This window comes from Borostomias antarcticus (assembly GCF_949987555.1).
Source record: "Borostomias antarcticus genome assembly, chromosome: 15".
Taxonomy (NCBI): domain Eukaryota; kingdom Metazoa; phylum Chordata; class Actinopteri; order Stomiiformes; family Stomiidae; genus Borostomias; species Borostomias antarcticus.
The window spans coordinates 2,849,571-2,867,614 of NC_140248.1; the positions used below are offsets into that span (position 1 = coordinate 2,849,571).

Below are 18,044 nucleotides of genomic sequence, written 5' to 3' on the forward strand. Positions count from 1 at the left end.
CGGTGCAGGACCTGCGTCTGATGACCTCAGGAGCGGCCCAGTTGAACGCGCCAGGGGGGAGGGGCAAGGGGGCCGAGGGGCTGGAGCAGCTGCCCTCGCTGTCAAACAAACCCAGACCACGGAGGGAATGACTTCAGATAGATAATCAGTGCGTGTGGGAAGAGATAAAACCCTTCTAGGCCTAGTTGAGGGGTGTGTAACGTGTCTGTGTGTGTGTGTGTGTGTGTGTGTGTGTGTGGGGGGGGGGGGGTTGGTTACTATGTGGACCTATACTATATGGGGACCACAAAAACAATGGTCAAGGGGGGACATGGGCATGTTAGTCAATGATAACCCTAACCCTGACCCTAACCCTCGCAAGTTTAGGGTTAATGTTAGGGTCAAAGGTTAGGCTTTAAAGGAACACGCAACAACGTTTAGGGAAATTCACTTATTTGCCATCCAACCCAGAGTCAGACAAGAAGATGCATCCCCTTCTCTTTTCTGTGTGTGTATAGAGATCCAAACCCGTATCCTAGCTTAGCATCATTCCCTGGAAGTGGCTTAGGTCAACTAGCTTATAGCTCCCAAAAGTGACAAAGACACTTTCCAATAACTCCGAAACGTTCTTGTTTACATGTTGTGACTTGTGTATTCACCATGCATAGAAATAACCTGCCTCAAAAAATATAAGTTTCGGGATCTTGGTTTGTCCCGAAGTAATTATCCTCCTCTGAGTATTCTTCTCTGACTAATTTGTCCATGATTAGCAGTCAGGTTAGTTGTTAATCACGTTGGTTTTATTGACAGAAGTTACAATGGCGATTTTCAGGTGCTGCTTGATATCACTGTGCCCAGGCAGCAGGCGTTGGCCAAAAGGAAAAACTAGATCTGCTTTGAAAATTACAGTGTCTTATTTTACATGGCTATTTCTACACATGGTAAATACACAAGTCACAACATGTAAACAAGAACGTTTCAGAGTTATTAGAAGTTGTATTGTGACAATTTTGGGAGCTATAGGCTAGTATAGGCTTCCAGGGAATGATGCTAAGCTAGGATAACGGTGCAGGTCTCTATACGTCCTACTGAACGCGCAGAAAAGAGAAGGGGATGCATCTTCTTGTCTGACTCTGGGATCGATGGCAAATAAGTTAATTTCCCAAAATGTTGGCATGTTCCTTTAAGGCTTGGGTTGCAAAATCTGCAACCCAAGCAATGCAATGGTTGCAATGGTTATGGTTAGGGGTCAACGGTTGTTTAGGGTTAGGGTTTAGGAGGTTTTCTGGGGTTATTTCGTGTTAAGGTTAGAGATAGGGGTCAAAGGTTATGTTTAGGATTGAGGGCTAGGGTTAGGTTTAGCCGGTCCCCACAAAGATGGGAAAGTCAACATATGTATGTGTGTGTATGTGTGTGATAGAGTGTGTATGCAATGCAGTACATACCTAAGCACCATGAAGCCGAGGCCAGAGAGCTTGGCTATGCCAGGGTGTGTGAGGATCACGCTGTGTGAGGAGAGTGCTCGCATCACCAGGGCGCGGCCATGCAGGTACAGCAGACCATCACACACCTGCAGCACCAGGGAGAGCAGGGTCTCGGCCCGCAGCAGAGGGAACTCAGCTCGCTAGGGAGGGAGGGTCACACACACACACACACACACACACAAAGCTGGAGCCACCATCCAAACACAAGATTAAAAAAAAGGCTTGTTGCCAACAACCGCTAGAATACCAGTGTTTCCCGTAGGATTTTTTCAGGGGGGGTGGTAGGCCCCCCGAAACTAGTGCCCCGGGGCGGGCACGTCACGGATACATGGTGTCAACAGTGTTGTCATAGACGTGCACAGTATGTCCTTATCGGTGCATTTCTTTACACAAAGGAAATGAGTGCATATAACTTAGGTAAATAATTATTAAAGGGGAATGCTGCTGTCATAGCAAGTTTAGCTCAAATGTTGCTTTGTCCTCAATGAAACCGTTCCGTACACACCAACATTTAACCAATCCGTGCAGTTGTAAGCTAGCTCCTTTTTCCTCTGTGCGCGCACCCCCTTTATAATGGAGGTCTATGGGCCTCTGCTAAAAACTATGATAAAAATGCAGGAAGCGCAGGGTGTGATCTTACCGGTGTCATTATGCTGTCATGTGAAATATATTGCATTCTCAAACCGAATATTGAAACAAAAGCTCCATTTGAGCCAGAACTATTTCGCCGAATGCACTACACCATACCTTTCACACTGTAAACTACACCATACCTTTCACACTGTAAACTACACCATACCTTTCACACTGTAAACTTCCGCCGCGGTAGAGCTGGACCAGGGGTGTCAAACTCAAATACACAGTGGGCCAAAATTTAAAACTTGAACAAAGTCGCGGGCCAACATTGAACAAATGAAAATTTTAATATGGACCCAAACAAGTTTTGCTTTAACATTGAATATGCACTTATCACTTTCGCTTTTGGTGCGCATCAATGGTGTGCACTAACATATGTGAATACGCCCTCAGACACAAGTGTTGGTGCTCCATCTGCTCAGTAGAGAAGCTTGTAAAACCCTGACTGTCCTACAGCCAGGCAGACAGACAGACAGCCGGCATGCAGACAGACAGCCAGGCAGCCAGGCAGGCAGACAGGCCGGCAAGAAGGCAGACAGGATTGAATGAACAGGAACAGAGCAAACACAGCGGCCGGCTAGGTCAACACAGGTGTCTCTATCACAGTGAGACGTTACATAACGTAAAGCTTCTGTTTTCTGCCTTTCTTTTCGCCATTTTTAAGAAGGGGTAACACGGTTATAGTTGTAGTATGAGATTGCCATGACTACTGTCACAGAAGAGAGGGCGTTTCTGGGTCCTGTCTTGATTGACGCGCCAAAACAACAGCAGAGCATTATGGGATTTGTAGTATTAGCGGTGAATGCGCTGTATAATACTGGCGGGCCAGCTCTAGTAGTCATTTGGTATTGCCTCGCGGGCCAAATATAATTACACTGTGGGCCAAATTTGGCCCGCGGGCCAGAGTGTGACACCCCTGAGCTAGACGATTGTTTACATCCTCCTAGCCATGCCTAACATGTCAACACATGGGGATGGCGATTCATTTCACAAGACAACACTGAGATCAGTAAGGGGCTTCCTGGCACTTCCTGCCTTGAAAATGCATGTTTATCATAGTTTTTAGCAGAGGCCCATAGACCTCCATTATAAAGGGGGTGCGCGCACAGAGGAAAAAGGAGCTAGCTTACTACTGCACGGATCGGTTAAATGTTGGTGTGTACGGAACGGTTTTTATTGAGGACAAAGCAACATTTGAGCTAAACTTCCTATGACAGCGGCGTTCCCCTTTAATATTATTAATTTAAAACAAATATAGCTGCAAGCAGCAATAACAGGTGCCAAGCGCAACGAACGCATCAAAGGCCATGACCTACCAATACAAGCAATATGAACCCCATTTGGCCACGGGGGGCACTACAGCAATCAATTGCGTATTAGCCTAACTTTTCAAACTTTTGCTGGAATGGAACTTTAGATATTGGTCCCTACTAGATAGTGTCTACTGCACCTCATGCAGATTGGTGAAAGTTCCTAGGAGAAGATAGATTTTAAGCGTTTTTCAAAAAAATTTAAAAACTAAGTAACCTGAAGTTATCGTGTTCTTGAGGCAAATGTGTTCATCGTAAGGAGAGGTATAAGTGTGCAAAGTTTCATGACTCCAGGTCAAACGGGGCATGCGATATGCCTGTTTAAAGTTTGCCAATTCTATCGGTTGCTATAGTGCCCCCCTTTGGCCAATCAATGTAAGACTTGTTCCATGGCTTCTTCGCATGATCCTCTACCATTGTGCAAAGTTTCTTAAAAAGTGACCAGTCAGTTATACGGGTTGCCATTGACTTCCACTGCAGAATAATAATACTACCAATAATAATAATACTACTACAATAGGGTGCCTTGCACATTCGTGCATGGCCCCCTAAAAATAAAAACATATTACTAGAAAAAATAACATTTCCTGCAGAAAATGTGTGTGAATGCTGAACAGCTGAAACGAAATTGCAAAAGCATTACTGAAAAAGCATAGCCTAAATGGGGAAAAATGGGAACTGACCCATTTAGTCCACAACACCTACAATGCCTACAATGTGCCTACATCAGAAGACATAGATTCAACTGGAGTTAGATTAGATATGTAGCTAGCTAAAGCAACAGAAAATATTTTCATTTCATTATCTCTCACTCTGTCAGAAATAGGGATGGGAATTGATAAGATTTTAGCGATTCCGATTCCATTTTCGATTCTGCTTATCGATCCGATTCCTTATCGATTCCCTTATCGATTCTCATTGGGCAAAAAAAGAGTACAAACAGGTTTATTAACGTTAATTTTCTTTTATATGTACTACTTTGAACATGCCAATTACAGTGCTGTTTTTTAGGTGTATTCACCTTGGCCGCCCCTCCAAGGCAATGGTAGGGTAAACACTGAATATTGAACCTCCTGTCCCCAATGGAAAAATCCCAAGTGAATGGAGACAGGAGTGTGGGCCTGGTGGTGTTACCTTCTGGTGCAGCAGGTAGTGCAGCGAGCCCATGTGGGCCCTCTCAAACACCAGCCGGACCCTCAGCATGTCGCTGGACAGGCTCACCGCCATCAGCTGCAGCAGGTGGGGATGGAACAGCCGGCTACAGAGCACAAACATCCACTCAGTCAGTGGAGCGATGGAATAAGCTGTGGGGACTACTGAGCTAGATTAAAATCTTAATAAGACACTGGATAATCTCACCAACATACAACCACACAGAAGATAGTTGACCAATGGTTAGTCACTTGATAATTTACATATGTATGTTAAGTATCTTTCATGACAGCAATTATTCAAAAAACAACCATTCAAAAACATTAAATAAACCAACACTTTTACAGTCATTCAATTGGGTCATTGACTAATAAAGAATCCAAGCAACAGTCAAGTAGATTTAACTACCTGTACAAACTGTAGTTAGGAGAGGAAAAATAACAAGGGTAACAGAGTTGCAGGCCATGTGTTACTAGACTAGACAGACTAAACAGCACTAAAGTGGCAGCCATTTTTAGTGCGAAGACTATCATTACAAATCTTACAAGGGAAAAGCATGTAATTAAGTTGTAAACCTGTGAAGGGCTTGAACGGTCCCTTCGCTCAGAGGCCCCATATTGTTCTTCTCACCTGCAGTACTCCTGCTCTATGAGCAGCAGGTCCAAGTATCCCTCCACACTGCCCCCCTGTGAGGGGGAGAGGGACTGCAGCTCCTTCACCGTCACCCTGCAGCCTTTCCAGCTGTAGCTGAGGGAGAGAACATCACATTCAGTGGGCCATGAAAAGCACGTCTGCTTCCTTACTACGACTTTCATCTCAAACTGTATCCAAGCATAAGGCATTAATGCAGTTGATGAAGTTAGTCTGACCCAATGCAAAACATAAAACTCACGGGGATATATGATATCAGCTAGATTTACTTTAACATTCTGATTTGTAAAGCGTGTTTACAACATGGTTGACAATAAAAGCAAAAAGTAAATATTGGGAGTGATGGGCTGTTGATGGATCAGACTGCAGTGCCCAAGCTCCTGCCGTCTTACTTGGTCATGGTGATGAGAGACCCGCAGGAGAAGGAGAGTAGAGGTTCATCTTCTGCCTGGGCCAGCTCACTGTCCCCTATCACTGGGATAGAGGCCAGCAGCCCCAATGCTTGACCCGGCTTCTCTATACTTAACTGGAACATACACAATATATGGTTGAATAAACGCATGACTAAATACTGCATATTGCATCAGCTGTCTGTCAGGTCGTGTGTATCTATCTGTACCTTTCCAAAGCCAAAACACTGAACTTTGTCACAAGGAGAGGACTTGGAGTTCATCTTTCTGCCGAGGTGCAGGTCTGATCCACTGCAACACAGAGCCAAGTTGATGGACATGGAGCCAGGAAATGACACAACGATCAGTAGCATTGCATATTTGTTCACCACTCCTTTTTGCTCTTTCCTTGGAGCCTGTTGCGCAACTAGTCCGTCAGTCAGAGATGTCTGACCCAATCATCATACAGGATACCCCACAGCATATCTCTTTATACGCAGATGATATCCTGATTTTCACTAAAAAATCATATAAATCACTTCCTCATCTGCTGAAAATATTTGAGGCTTTTGACAATGTATCAGGATACAAGATAAATTGGGAAAAATCTTCATTGTTGCCACTGGGAGAACAGATTCCCAATCCCTCGGATTAATTTTCTCAGCTCTATGATACCTTTAGCCCCACCTAAGGGCTATTGGAAGAAGCTACACGCTATTTCTAACACTTTTTTACATTTATGTAATAAGAAAAAACCTAGAATCAAAGCATTAACCCTCCATAGGAATAAACCATCAGGTGGTGTCAATCTGCCCAATTTTGAGTGGTATTCCTGGTGTTTTGCTTTACGCCCCCTAACCAGTTGGCTGAATTGTGAAGCTTGGGTATCATGGCGCCACCATCGAAGAGCAACTGGCACATCCACACAAACTGTCAAATCTGATATATTCAAATCTACCCAATAAGACTAATTCAAAATTTTGATTAATTATATCATATATTCTTCACATTCAACAATTTGCCAAAATACACAATATTTTCTTTTGCCAATCTCCAATTTTCCATAACTACGCCCTCCTGTCAGATAGGAAGCCAATCTCCTTCCTACGGTGGGTTGAGAAAGGTGTCCACACACTCCAAGACTTCATAGGACAGCAGGGTCTCCGTGAATTCCAGGATCTCCAAAGGTCTTTTAACCTTCCAGGCACATCCTTCTTTTTTAAATTTACAACTGCGTGCAGCAATGCAAGCCCAAGGTGTCCCATGGGGCGAAGAGCTGAGATCCCACCCCCTACACCAAAGGCAAGACCAGTGGTGTTGTCTCAGACCTTTATATATTCATGACAGTGGCCTCTTACAAACCTTTGCCACTCAACACTCTGTGGAAGAAAGACATCAGCTCTCCTTCCGATTTGAATTGGCATACTATATGGTCCAGTATTTCCTTGTCTTCTCGAAATCCAAATCATCAATTCACACATTACAAATTCATCCACAGATCCTATTTTACTCCCAGAAGACTGCACCAAATGAAATTTAGAGACAATCCATTTTGTGATTTTTGTTCAGACAACACCACTGGTACTTTCAGACATATGGTATGGCACTGACCGGAGGTTAACAGATTCTGGCAAAACATCTCTAGCATTCTCTCTATTATTATGGAGAGGACCATTCCTTACTCCCAATGTCTGCTATTACTGAATGATACTTCATCTATGAAGATTACCACTGTCATAGAAATTATAGTTTCATCATCTCCTTTTGTAATTCATCACCTCCCTCAACCTTTCACATAGCTGTGCTAACCTAATTCATGACAGGATGCCCTCCAGGTCAACACACCTAGAAATCTGTCTACTCCAGAATAACCATCCTTTGTCCCTTTGTCCCTTTGTCTCTTCAAGAAATTACCGCCTTTTCTCATGTCACGTGTCTGTATTCTCGACCACTGTTGATGACGCCTGCCATTTAATATGACGTACAATGGGTTAGCCAATCACATCCCGGAGCGCCATACCTGTGTTTTGCTTGAATATAAGGCAGCGCAAGACCAGGGGGCGGCACTTCTTTGGATCAACCACTCATGTGCGTTGTCCGGATGTCCTTGCACTCGTATGTTTTCTCAATAAACCAGACTTAACCTGTTTGAGCGAATCTTGGGAAATCCTTTTTGACTAGATCAGTTAAAATCCAGCACACCACCAATGACAGACGCCTTCTATTAGCTGGTCTTACAGCTGCCAAAAAGCTCATAGTCTGTCGCTGGAAGCCTCCGCATTCATTGACAGTAAAGGAATGGCTCTCCTCTTATAGAGATATTGCCCAGTTAGAGCTCTCCACTGCTCGACTACGCGGTGCCAACTCCAGAAACATCCTTTGTTGGGCTAGTCTATCAGAAAGGATTAATCGTTTACTATAGACATGTAAATGTACATATCTCTACTCTATCTCTAGTGTTTATTTATCTGTGGATACATTGGGGGATAAATGATCAATTTGTTTGGCATGTAAAAACACTGCTGCTGTGTCAAAACCGGTCCTTCTTTCAAGCGATCCAGACCTGTAGGTTTGGATCCCTATCATGTGATACCTGGTGAAAGGGCTGGGTAGGGGATGAGGAATGGGTTTGTGTTTTGATGAATGGATGAGTTTTCTGTCTTTGTATCGTATTATGTTTGTATTATTTGTATTGTATTGTATTGTTTGTGTCTTGTATTGTATTTTTATTGTCTTTTGAGTTGTATTTTGCATTGTATGATGTCTTGTATGTTTGTCTTTGTCATAAAAAAAGGAAAATTCCAATAAAAAAAAAGCATTGCATATTTGTTGTTGCACATCTAAGTACAGTATATATTGTTTGTTTTTTATAGTAAGATGCTCCTACTCACCCAGACTTGAGGATCTCCAGTAGAGAGGGCGAGCGTAGCAGGTTTTTGGACGAGGTGGAGGGGGGGGTGCGACGCAGCGTACTGGGTTGAGGGGTCTGGGACAGGCTGTGCATGTGGGACTCACAGCTCTTCAGGAAGTCCAGCATCTGGGTGGGAAAAGTGGGGCACAGAGAGCAAAAGAGAGATGGAAAGGGGACGACGACAGTATAGTTCTAACTAAAAAGCATCCTCTAGCATCCATACTAAATACGTAGACTGCCCAAAACAGACTTAGTGTGAATACTCTACACATTCATACTCGTATTCATACTCTACATAAGCTACGCTACCATCAGCTATGCAAGCTACGTCAGGCAACACAAGGTGTATTTGACGCGTGCTTGTGTAGCAACGTGTGTCGGTGAAACATTTTTACACAAGCACTAGCGTAGGGCCCGCGCTCACAGCCACCACGTCAGTGTAGCTTGCGTATAGTGTGAACTGGGCCTAACTCTGGCGCTGTTCTCCTGGGCGCCGGCCTCGGCCCAGGCCCCGGGGCTCTGGCCCTTGTGGTCATGCAGCCTCAGGTCACCCCCCGCATCCAGAAGTCCACTCAGCAGCCAGGGTTTGCAGGAGAACACAGCAGCGTGGACAGGGGTGCTTCTGTCCTCACAGCGACTAAGGAGGAGAAAGTGCAATCAATACAGACTTTTATGGTCTCAGCATTAAATCACACAATGTTTCGTTACATAATGCAAGGATATTCTATTGCTCCTTTAATAAGTGTGTACTGAGCTGTCCCCGACTCACGATTTTGTGAGTTGAATCAGATTCGCCTGTTCAAACCAGAGATTCGAGGATTCGTTCCTCCTTTCCCCCCCCCATATTTCTAACGTTAGGCTGAAGGGAGACAGCGGGAAATGGGACAGCTGTCAAACTAACTCAAACCCGCAGGCAGCACAGCTCAATCTATGGGGAATAAAAATTTCCAGCGGATATCTTAGTGATTAATACAAGAAGTTTGATCTAGGAAAGCAGTTTTGGTGCACAGTAGGCTAGGCGCACAGCGAGGGGAGAAGGATTCCCTGCCTTTTTCCCTCCGCTATATCATATATGTCTTAAGTGCCGTTTACTGCACAACAGACAGCTACAGTAACAGCCTAGATCTAAAACAAATAATTAGCCTGTCCTATATAAATCACCAGGCAGGTGAGTTGTCTTAGCCCACCAGCGCATCTTGACAGTGGAGCAAAAAAACGACTGCTTGACTTCAAGAATCTCAGTCGACTCAAAGGTCTCTGACTAATGATTCAACTTGTCGACTTTCAGGGAGCAGCCCTATTATTGTTCCCCACCCAGCGACAGCCAAAGGGGGGGGACTTAAGTTTGGCCAGTGTCACGTCGTCCGTCAGTGAGTGAGTGAGTGAGTGAGTCAGTGAGTGAGTGAGTGAGTGAGTCTGTCAGTCCCCCTGTAGTACCAAAACTCACCACAAAAGGGGCGCCTTTACAATTCATTTTTCCATTGACAAGTACATTTAGATTTATACATACTATGCTTGGTGTCTCAGTAAAGTCTCAGACAAGTTTACTCAGAAAACCATGTACTTTCTACATCCGCAGAGGGTAGAGATGAGCTGCTTAGTAGCGCTAGATATGTCTGTATTTCAACATTCATTATAGGACTTTTGCATGGACAGGTGCATGGACTTGTTTGCCCACTAGATGGAGATGTTATTGTACTCTTATTCACTCTACCATGGTTTGTAGAGAGCTTACTTTGGTCAATCATTGATACAAATGGTTGGTGTATCAAAGCTTGGTTCAAATACTACCTGTTAAGAAGAACACAGTGTGTCCAGTTCAATGGAAAAAAGTCTGGTGTTTTACCTGTCCAGAAGGGGGTGCCTCAGGGCTCTGTCCTTGGTCCGCTTTTGTTCACTATTTATAGTAACAATGTAGGGCGAAAAGCGCCAAGAGCCTTCTTTCACTTTTATGCCAATGACACAGTTAGCTATTGTTGTTCAAAGACACTTAAGAAGGTGCTTGATGAACTCCAAATTGCTTTTTATATAGTTCAGGCCCAGCTGCATCAGCTGAAACTAATTTTTAAATGCACAGGGCAAGGAATTGAAAGAGTGTCAACCTATAAATACATGTTTTTTTTTTACTAAACGACTTTCTCACAGACCCACATAGATTACTGTACCTTGTGAAAAAACTGAGATGTAAGTTAGGCTTTTATTATGGAAATAAAACATGTTTTTCTTTTGAGACAAGAAAGAGGCTTGTTTTAGGTACCGTCATGGAATTTCTAGAGGCAACTGGCCTCAGCCTTTTCAGGTTTCAGATTTTGTTCCTAAAAACAATGTTTTCAGCCTGTTGTAGCCTCCTGCTCACCGTTCTCTACCTTTTGCCATTCCAAACACCCCTGCCGTGGTTTTATCATTATAACAGGGAGACATCTCCGGGGGGGGGCACTTTCAGTCTGGCCTATGTACATAATGTGTGACCTCACATTGATCTATTGTCCCTACAAGAACCCTATTCAAGATTTACCACACTTTCTAATATCACGTGTCTGAACTCTTGACCATTGTTGATGATGTCTGCCATTTATTATGACGTGTAAAGATGGGTTAGCCAATCAGATCTCTAGAAACGTCATATCCGTGTATTGCTTGAATATACCGCGCAACACCAAACTGCTTCACTTCTGTTGGACGAACCACTGTGTTTTATCCTGAAGTCTAGGGCTGTCTTCAACTCAGGATTTTGTGATTCGACTCAGACTTGGTGTTCAAAGCGACGCGTCGAACCGTCGATGTGTTTTTTCTCTTTCTCCTGGCTATCAGAAAATCACTTGACATCAAGTTTCCTTGATTATTTTGGTTAGGCCTATATTGGTAGCCTATAGAAACAATCAATTGTTGCCAAGGCACATTTCTGAGGTTAGGGTATTTGAAATCAACGAGAATGACAGTTACATAATTACAGCATTTTAAATAGCTAGAATAGCCTGGCTATCGGTTTGTGGAATAAGATGGAGGGATGCTTCATTTTGTTCAATCTTTTTCTGAACGAACTTTCGTCCATTTAGGTTATGCTTGAATAGCCTTTATTGGGCTATTTTACCTTGATTGGTGTTTATTATTTTCCGTTGAACAAAAAAGTAGAATAAAGTTTCAAAATAAATTATTAGCCTTGCTCATATTTCCGCTCCGCTAAAATCCTCTCCGCTGCCTCCGAATGTGTTTGATAGCTTGTTTCAAGTGCAGCCCATCCCTCTTTCTTGCATTGTCCATAGTTTGGACCACTAATAATCGAGATAATTAATAGACAGGTTATCAATATCTTAAACATTTTGTCTTCATATCCATTTTGTGACATGTCGGGAGATTCGTTCCCCCCCATATGTCTAGGCTGAGGGGAGACCGCCGGAGTCGGGGGAGCTGTGAAACTTTCAACTCAAAATTGCAGGCTGCACAATAAAATACACCTGTTTTCTTGTTAAACATGAATCATCTAGCATTGTCCATCTACTTCGGATGCCCCATGTTTTTATACAGTTTCACATATCCTACATTAGGGTTGGGCAATTTGACGATAGTCTCCTCAACTGCGCATTTGAATGCTTGCGCGAATCGGCTCATAGTTGGGCAGCAGTCAACAAGGACATGTTTTGGCTGCCACTAAAGCATTTTCACAGACGTTAGAGCTCAAGCTGTCTATGGGAGACCCTATTTTTACCATTGGATATACAAGAAGATTGATTTAGGAAAGCAGTGTGATATTCCATTTGGGAAATGCACGTGATTGCTGGCGCATAGTAGGCTAGGCTAGACGCTTAGCGGAGGGGAGAGGGGCTCCCTGCCTTCTTCCCTCTGCTATATCAGTCTTAACTCTTCTTTTACAGCCCAACAAATAGCTACGGTAATAGCCTAGGTCTAAAACGAATGATTGGCCTGTCCTTGATCTTAGTCCACCTCCTAGTCCTTGACAGTGGAGCAGAAATCGACTTAAAGAATCTCTGTCGATTTAAGGGTCTCCGACCGATGATTCGACGCGTCGACTTTCAGGGGGCAGCCCTACTGAAGTCCTTTTGCAATCGTATGTTTTCTTAGGCTGCGATCACACCAGAAAGTCCGAACCAAGGACCAGACCAAATGAGTGAAGTTGCAACATTGTTGCATTTTTTTTTGGTCTGGTTCGCGTTCACAAGGTCATTTGTGTAATCGAACCAACACATGTAAACAAATGTCACGTGGTCGTACAGGTTGCTCATCTATTGACTAGAAAAATGGCGACGGAAAATCTATCATTAACCGCATGTCAGTCCCCTACTGTAGGCTATATTGGAATCTATTTACCCCGCACCAACAAACAACGTGTCCACAGCCAAATCAGAATTTTCTATAGGGTCCATAGTGATGCACTAATAGAAAAAAATATTTGCGCTACTCACCAAGTACCAGATTATATCCGCATTGTAATCCAAATACGATATAACGCCCCTTTCGATTGAGAGGATGACAAATCTGTCCTGGGATGTGCATAAAGAAGGCCGTAGGCTATTGATTTCGAGAAAGTGCCCTCCCCAAACAACTGTAACGTGGACGGTTAATTATGTTTTTGAAGAGTAATTTTACGGATTAGGAACTTTCAATCAATCTATCAATTGATCTATCAGTCAGTTTTAGCGCAGTTTCTTGTGATATGTCTGTGTCCTGATGCTGCACCAGGGCAAAATGAAATCTCACATTTTGTCTTCTATTTCATTGCACTGATTACATAGTAAAGGATTAGGCTACTCAACAAATCTGTAAAATGTCATCACGTAGGCCTAATGGACCAGAGCTTTAGGGTAACCATAGTTGTAGGCTACTCTAGTTATCCTTGTCAGTCAAAATATTGCGAATGTCTACATATTGTTATTGAATCTCTTCAATCTTGAACTTGTTATAAAATTATTATCACATGAAAGTGATTTACAATACAGATGTCTACCATTAATCAAATAATTAATCAGAAATGATATGAAGGTTTTCTTGGCAGGAGCCTATGGGTCAATCCACGAACCGAAGTATGGTCCCCTTCGAAGCAGACCGAGTCCTTGCTTTTTAGGCGGACCATGGTTCGGTTGTTTGATCCGGGGACCGAGTTCGAATACGCGTTTGAATACACACCTCTCCAAACGAAGCGGAGCAAACTTTTTTGTAATAAATCAGACTGAACCTTTTTGAGCGAACCTTGGCAAATCTTTATACATTTGACAGCTAGATCAAATTTATTTCCATTACAGTACCTTCCTGCCAGTACTAGATTATGGTGACCTCTTATACTGTATATGCATGCTCCTGAGGCAACACTACGTAAACTTAACATAGTCTATCATGGGGCTTTGAGGTTTATTACAAATCTCAGACATCTGACACATCACTGTATCCTTATGAGAGTAGGCTGGCCCTCTTTATCACTGTATCCTTATGAGAGTAGGCTGGCCCTCTTTATCACTGTATCCTTATGAGAGTAGGCTGGCCCTCTTTATCACTGTATCCTTATGAGAGTAGGCTGGCCCTCTTTATCACTGTATCCTTATGAGAGTAGGCTGGCCCTCTTTATCACTGTATCCTTATGAGAGTAGGCTGGCCCTCTTTATCACTGTATCCTTATGAGAGTAGGCTGGCCCTCTTTATCACTGCGCAGGTTGACTGGTACCTTTTCATTTATAAGGCCATACTGAGACGGTTCCCATCTTACTGATACTCCTTAGCAGGAATATAGCGCTTACCAGTTACACTCACAAAACAAAGTCCTGTTGACCAAACCTGCGTCTCGAACTGTGTTTGGAGAACAAGCCTTCCGGTTTTCTGCCCCTATGGCCTGGAATGAGCTTCAAAAACATCTGGAGGAGCTTATCTCACTAAACCGTTTTAAGGCTAGGGTAAAAGTTATGGAGGAAAATGAAACGCAGGCCTGTAAATGTTTTAACCTGTAAACAGTAACACTAAATGAATCTTGATGTCTTCAATGTGTAACTGGATGTGCTTTCCCCCTCCTTTTTTATTTTTTTGTTAGATGTCTAATCTGTGTAAATGTAATTGTGATGTTTATGACTGAAAACTGTCTGAAACTTGCTGTTTTCTTGGCCAGGTCTTTCATGTAAAATAGATTTTTCTCAATTAAACTAACCTGGTTAAATAAAGGACAAATAAAAAATAAATATATAAAAATACACATGATGTGACATTAGTAGTGCTAGATATGTCTGTATTTCAACATTCATTATAGGACTTTTGACCATACAGGTGCATGGACTTGTTTAACAACTAGTGAATGTTGCGTTTAAGGGTCACGGCTCTTGATTCCAGATTGCCGGCATGCTACAGTATATAAAATCACACATTATGCTGTCTTTCTTTGGTTCATTATAAACTAACAAAGCCAGAAAATTGAGGGGTCTTCTATAGGGCAGGGGATCTCTTTATAAAAGCGCCTAATGAGAAGCAGGGGGCTTGATAGCACAAGGGAACATGCATAATGGGTGGGGGACAACATGTTTACATGTGTACAGTATTGGTGAGTATGTAATCATCAGAGATGCAGTCTTACTGGTTAGGGTTGGCTCCATACTGCAGTAACAGTTCAGTGACACTTGTTATAGCAAGCAATGCTGCACAGAAGAGTGGTGTCTGGCCCAAGTCATTGACACAGTCCACATCCACACCTAAAGAATAATAAATACAAGATGATTTAATATGACAATATTCATGTTCTGCATGTGAATTCTACCTCAGTAAATCCAGTAACAATGCTAAGGTTGTGCTCATTAAAGCTTATGACCTATACTGTATGTTCCCAGGGTCCTAAGTTCCCATGGTCCTGTGTTCCCAGGGTCCTATGTTTCCAGGGCCCTATGTTCTCCAGTTCAATATTCTGTTAACACAGATGCCACAGACTCATTTTCCCAGTTGTCCGAGTGTCTGGAGCAGTGTAGAGTAGACCTGTGGGCGATAGTTGATCACTAGTCTATCTGTGTCTAAAAGCCTAGTAAAGGCCGCAATGAATTGCCAGGTCTGGTGGAGAGGACGGTACTGTCACCCTTGAGCCCAATAAACATTTGCAACAGGGCCATAACACTACTAATTCTAGCTGCTGCGCAGCACTGGGTCGGGGCCGGCGGAGGAAGAGGAAGAAGGAGACAAATGGCAAATATATGAAGGTCTAGGTGAACACATACTAAAACTGGTGCAGGCATATGTTTTCCTGTTAACTGCTATAGTTAAGAGATTGAACAAGGTTTGAGGTTGTGACATGGCCACAGCTCTTTTCTGTCCTGTTAACTGCTATAGTTAAGAGATGGAACAAGGTTTGAGGTTGTGACATGGCCACAGCTCTTTTCTGTCCTGGCCACACAGTGAACTGCCCCCCGACATCAGGACTGCTCATATTTCACCATAGGCTCAACACTCACCTCTTCAAGAAGTAATACCAGGATTGTCCCTCTTAAACACCTATTGTTTTTTTTACTTATCTTAAGCACTAGATTAGACACTTGTTTAGAAAGGAGACGCACTTGTGAGTTCTGGTGAAAAGTAGTACACTAACTTCCTATGTTAAATGCAATTATGTAGGTCACTTTGGATAAAAGTTTCAGCTAAATGACTAATGTAATGCGAACAGCCAAAGACATGCAATGCTGTTGCTAACTAGCCAAATAATGGATCTTAGCTGTGTGTGGCTGAAAGTTGAAGATTGAGGGTGGATGTAATGTTATTGGTTGAAATTGGCTCAGTCCAACTACTGTATGTAAGCACACATTTTGTTTTTACATGAAAAACATTAGGGATGCAGTTTTTGAGAAAAAAACTGCCATCTCAAAGCATGTGGAAGTTTCTGCTCACTTGGGCCTACATGTTGGTGGTGGCTGCAAAGTAATAGCACATACGGCTGATTTTTTATGATTTTTATTTTATTTTAAACTTTAGACTGTTGCGCCACCATCAGGACTATTGGCCCCCAATGCCAGTTGAGGACTTCTGGCATAGGACTGGACCTGTGTGCAAAGTCTGGTGATTTTTCATGCATGGGAAGTCAGACTTCCTTGAAGATTCAGAATATTGGCAAATACAAGAGCGTTTTGGCAGCTGAGGCTGCCCGGCCCCTAATGACAAGGACATATCCAACCAGAACCCTAACCAAGGTCAAATCCCTCTGCCAACTACTCGCACCAGACCACACCACGGCCAGACAGACGACACAATGAAGCACCACCCCAAATACAGAATCACCTCAACCAGCATGTCCCACACGCACTCACAGGTCAAAAAGATCCCGGACAAGGCCAAGGCCCTATGATGAACTCCATGTTCCCTGAACATGCCCCACACATACAAACACCCATCCTGATTTTCTAACCTTAACCCCTTTGACAAGTTACCACAATAGCCCATGTCATAGTAAGTGAATACAGCGCTGGGGAACTTATTTAACAGCTTCCCGGTATGTGTTACAGAGCTGGGGAACATGGGAACAAAGAACCTTGGAACATACCTTTTTCAGGTTCCCATGATGTGCTATAAGACTGTAGGGCTTCTTCCCCAGCCCTGTAGCCTTATACCACATGATGGGAACCTGTAAAGAACAGTCTAACTGTTACCTAGAAGTCTTTTGATGCTAAGCCAACTCTAGTCTTACCTTTCTTGAGCAGCTTCTCTATTTTGTGCAGGTTTTTCTCCCGGGTGTGTCTGTGGAGCTGAGCTGGAGGGCCTCCTCTCTTCACCACGCCCAGGCGGACAGGGCAGGGCACAGGCAGGGCAGCCATGATGCTCCACAGATAGCTAGCTAACTAACTAGCTGGATCAGAGTAGGTTAGCTTAGCACTAGCTATCCCATGAGCTAGCCTGGCAAAGTTTAGATAAGGTTAGCTAGCCAGGAACCTGACATAGTTTAACTGATAGTTATAACTGACATAGTTTAACTGATAGTTATAACTGATTTACGTGCGACTGCGATGCTAGCTAAGTCCGCTAGCCTAACGGTAACTAAGCAACCAGTAACGGTTCACTAGGCCGAGCCAGAGCGCGAGCGAGGAAACCACAGTTAACGGCAAACTAGGGCTGGGGGGTTGGGATTACAATTAGAAACAATTTAAATGTTTGTAAAATAAATAAATCCAAGAATTAAGTATTAGAATAGATTATAAACGAATGTTTACTCACTCACCTTTCATTGTGGGTCTTGTCCTATCTCAACTGGGTTCAATGGCTGTGGAAAAAACGACCAAACATTTTACTAGATGGAAACTATGTCTTATTTTACAGACAATAACTGAGATGTAAGTGTTGTTAAATTAAAATATAAATGTTATTTATTTTTTTATTTTTTTATTTTACTTATATTAGAATAGAACATAATTGGCCAAACAGAAAGGGTGAGTAAGGATGTTCTCACATTGGCCACGCGGTGGTGCTGTTGTACTTCGCGCACGTTGTGGCTGCAACGGACTGAGCTGTAAAAGAAGAGTTTTAGAGGGACTGGCTGCAGAAGAAGAGTTTCAGAGGGACTGGCTGCAAA

At 43.2% G+C, this 18,044-nt stretch overlaps 1 protein-coding gene across 1 annotated transcript in view; it reads right to left on the reverse strand.

Annotated features, from left to right (window-relative positions):
• The window catches only part of tex14 (testis expressed 14, intercellular bridge forming factor), a gene marked incomplete at both ends in the record, with an annotated part of 36,209 nt that extends 18,917 nt beyond the window's left edge, over positions 1-17,292 (reverse strand). Inside the window, 10 exons of the mRNA XM_084449822.1 lie at positions 1-98; positions 1,425-1,603; positions 4,544-4,667; positions 5,192-5,308; positions 5,605-5,738; positions 5,832-5,913; positions 8,493-8,638; positions 8,984-9,149; positions 15,081-15,195; positions 17,166-17,292. The exon at positions 1-98 is cut by the window's left edge and continues 51 nt beyond it. Of these exons, the coding sequence (XP_084305948.1) occupies positions 1-98; positions 1,425-1,603; positions 4,544-4,667; positions 5,192-5,308; positions 5,605-5,738; positions 5,832-5,913; positions 8,493-8,638; positions 8,984-9,149; positions 15,081-15,195; positions 17,166-17,292 (1,288 nt within the window). The remainder of the gene's footprint in view (positions 99-1,424; positions 1,604-4,543; positions 4,668-5,191; positions 5,309-5,604; positions 5,739-5,831; positions 5,914-8,492; positions 8,639-8,983; positions 9,150-15,080; positions 15,196-17,165) is intronic.
• Between the last annotated feature and the right edge of the window lie 752 nt (positions 17,293-18,044).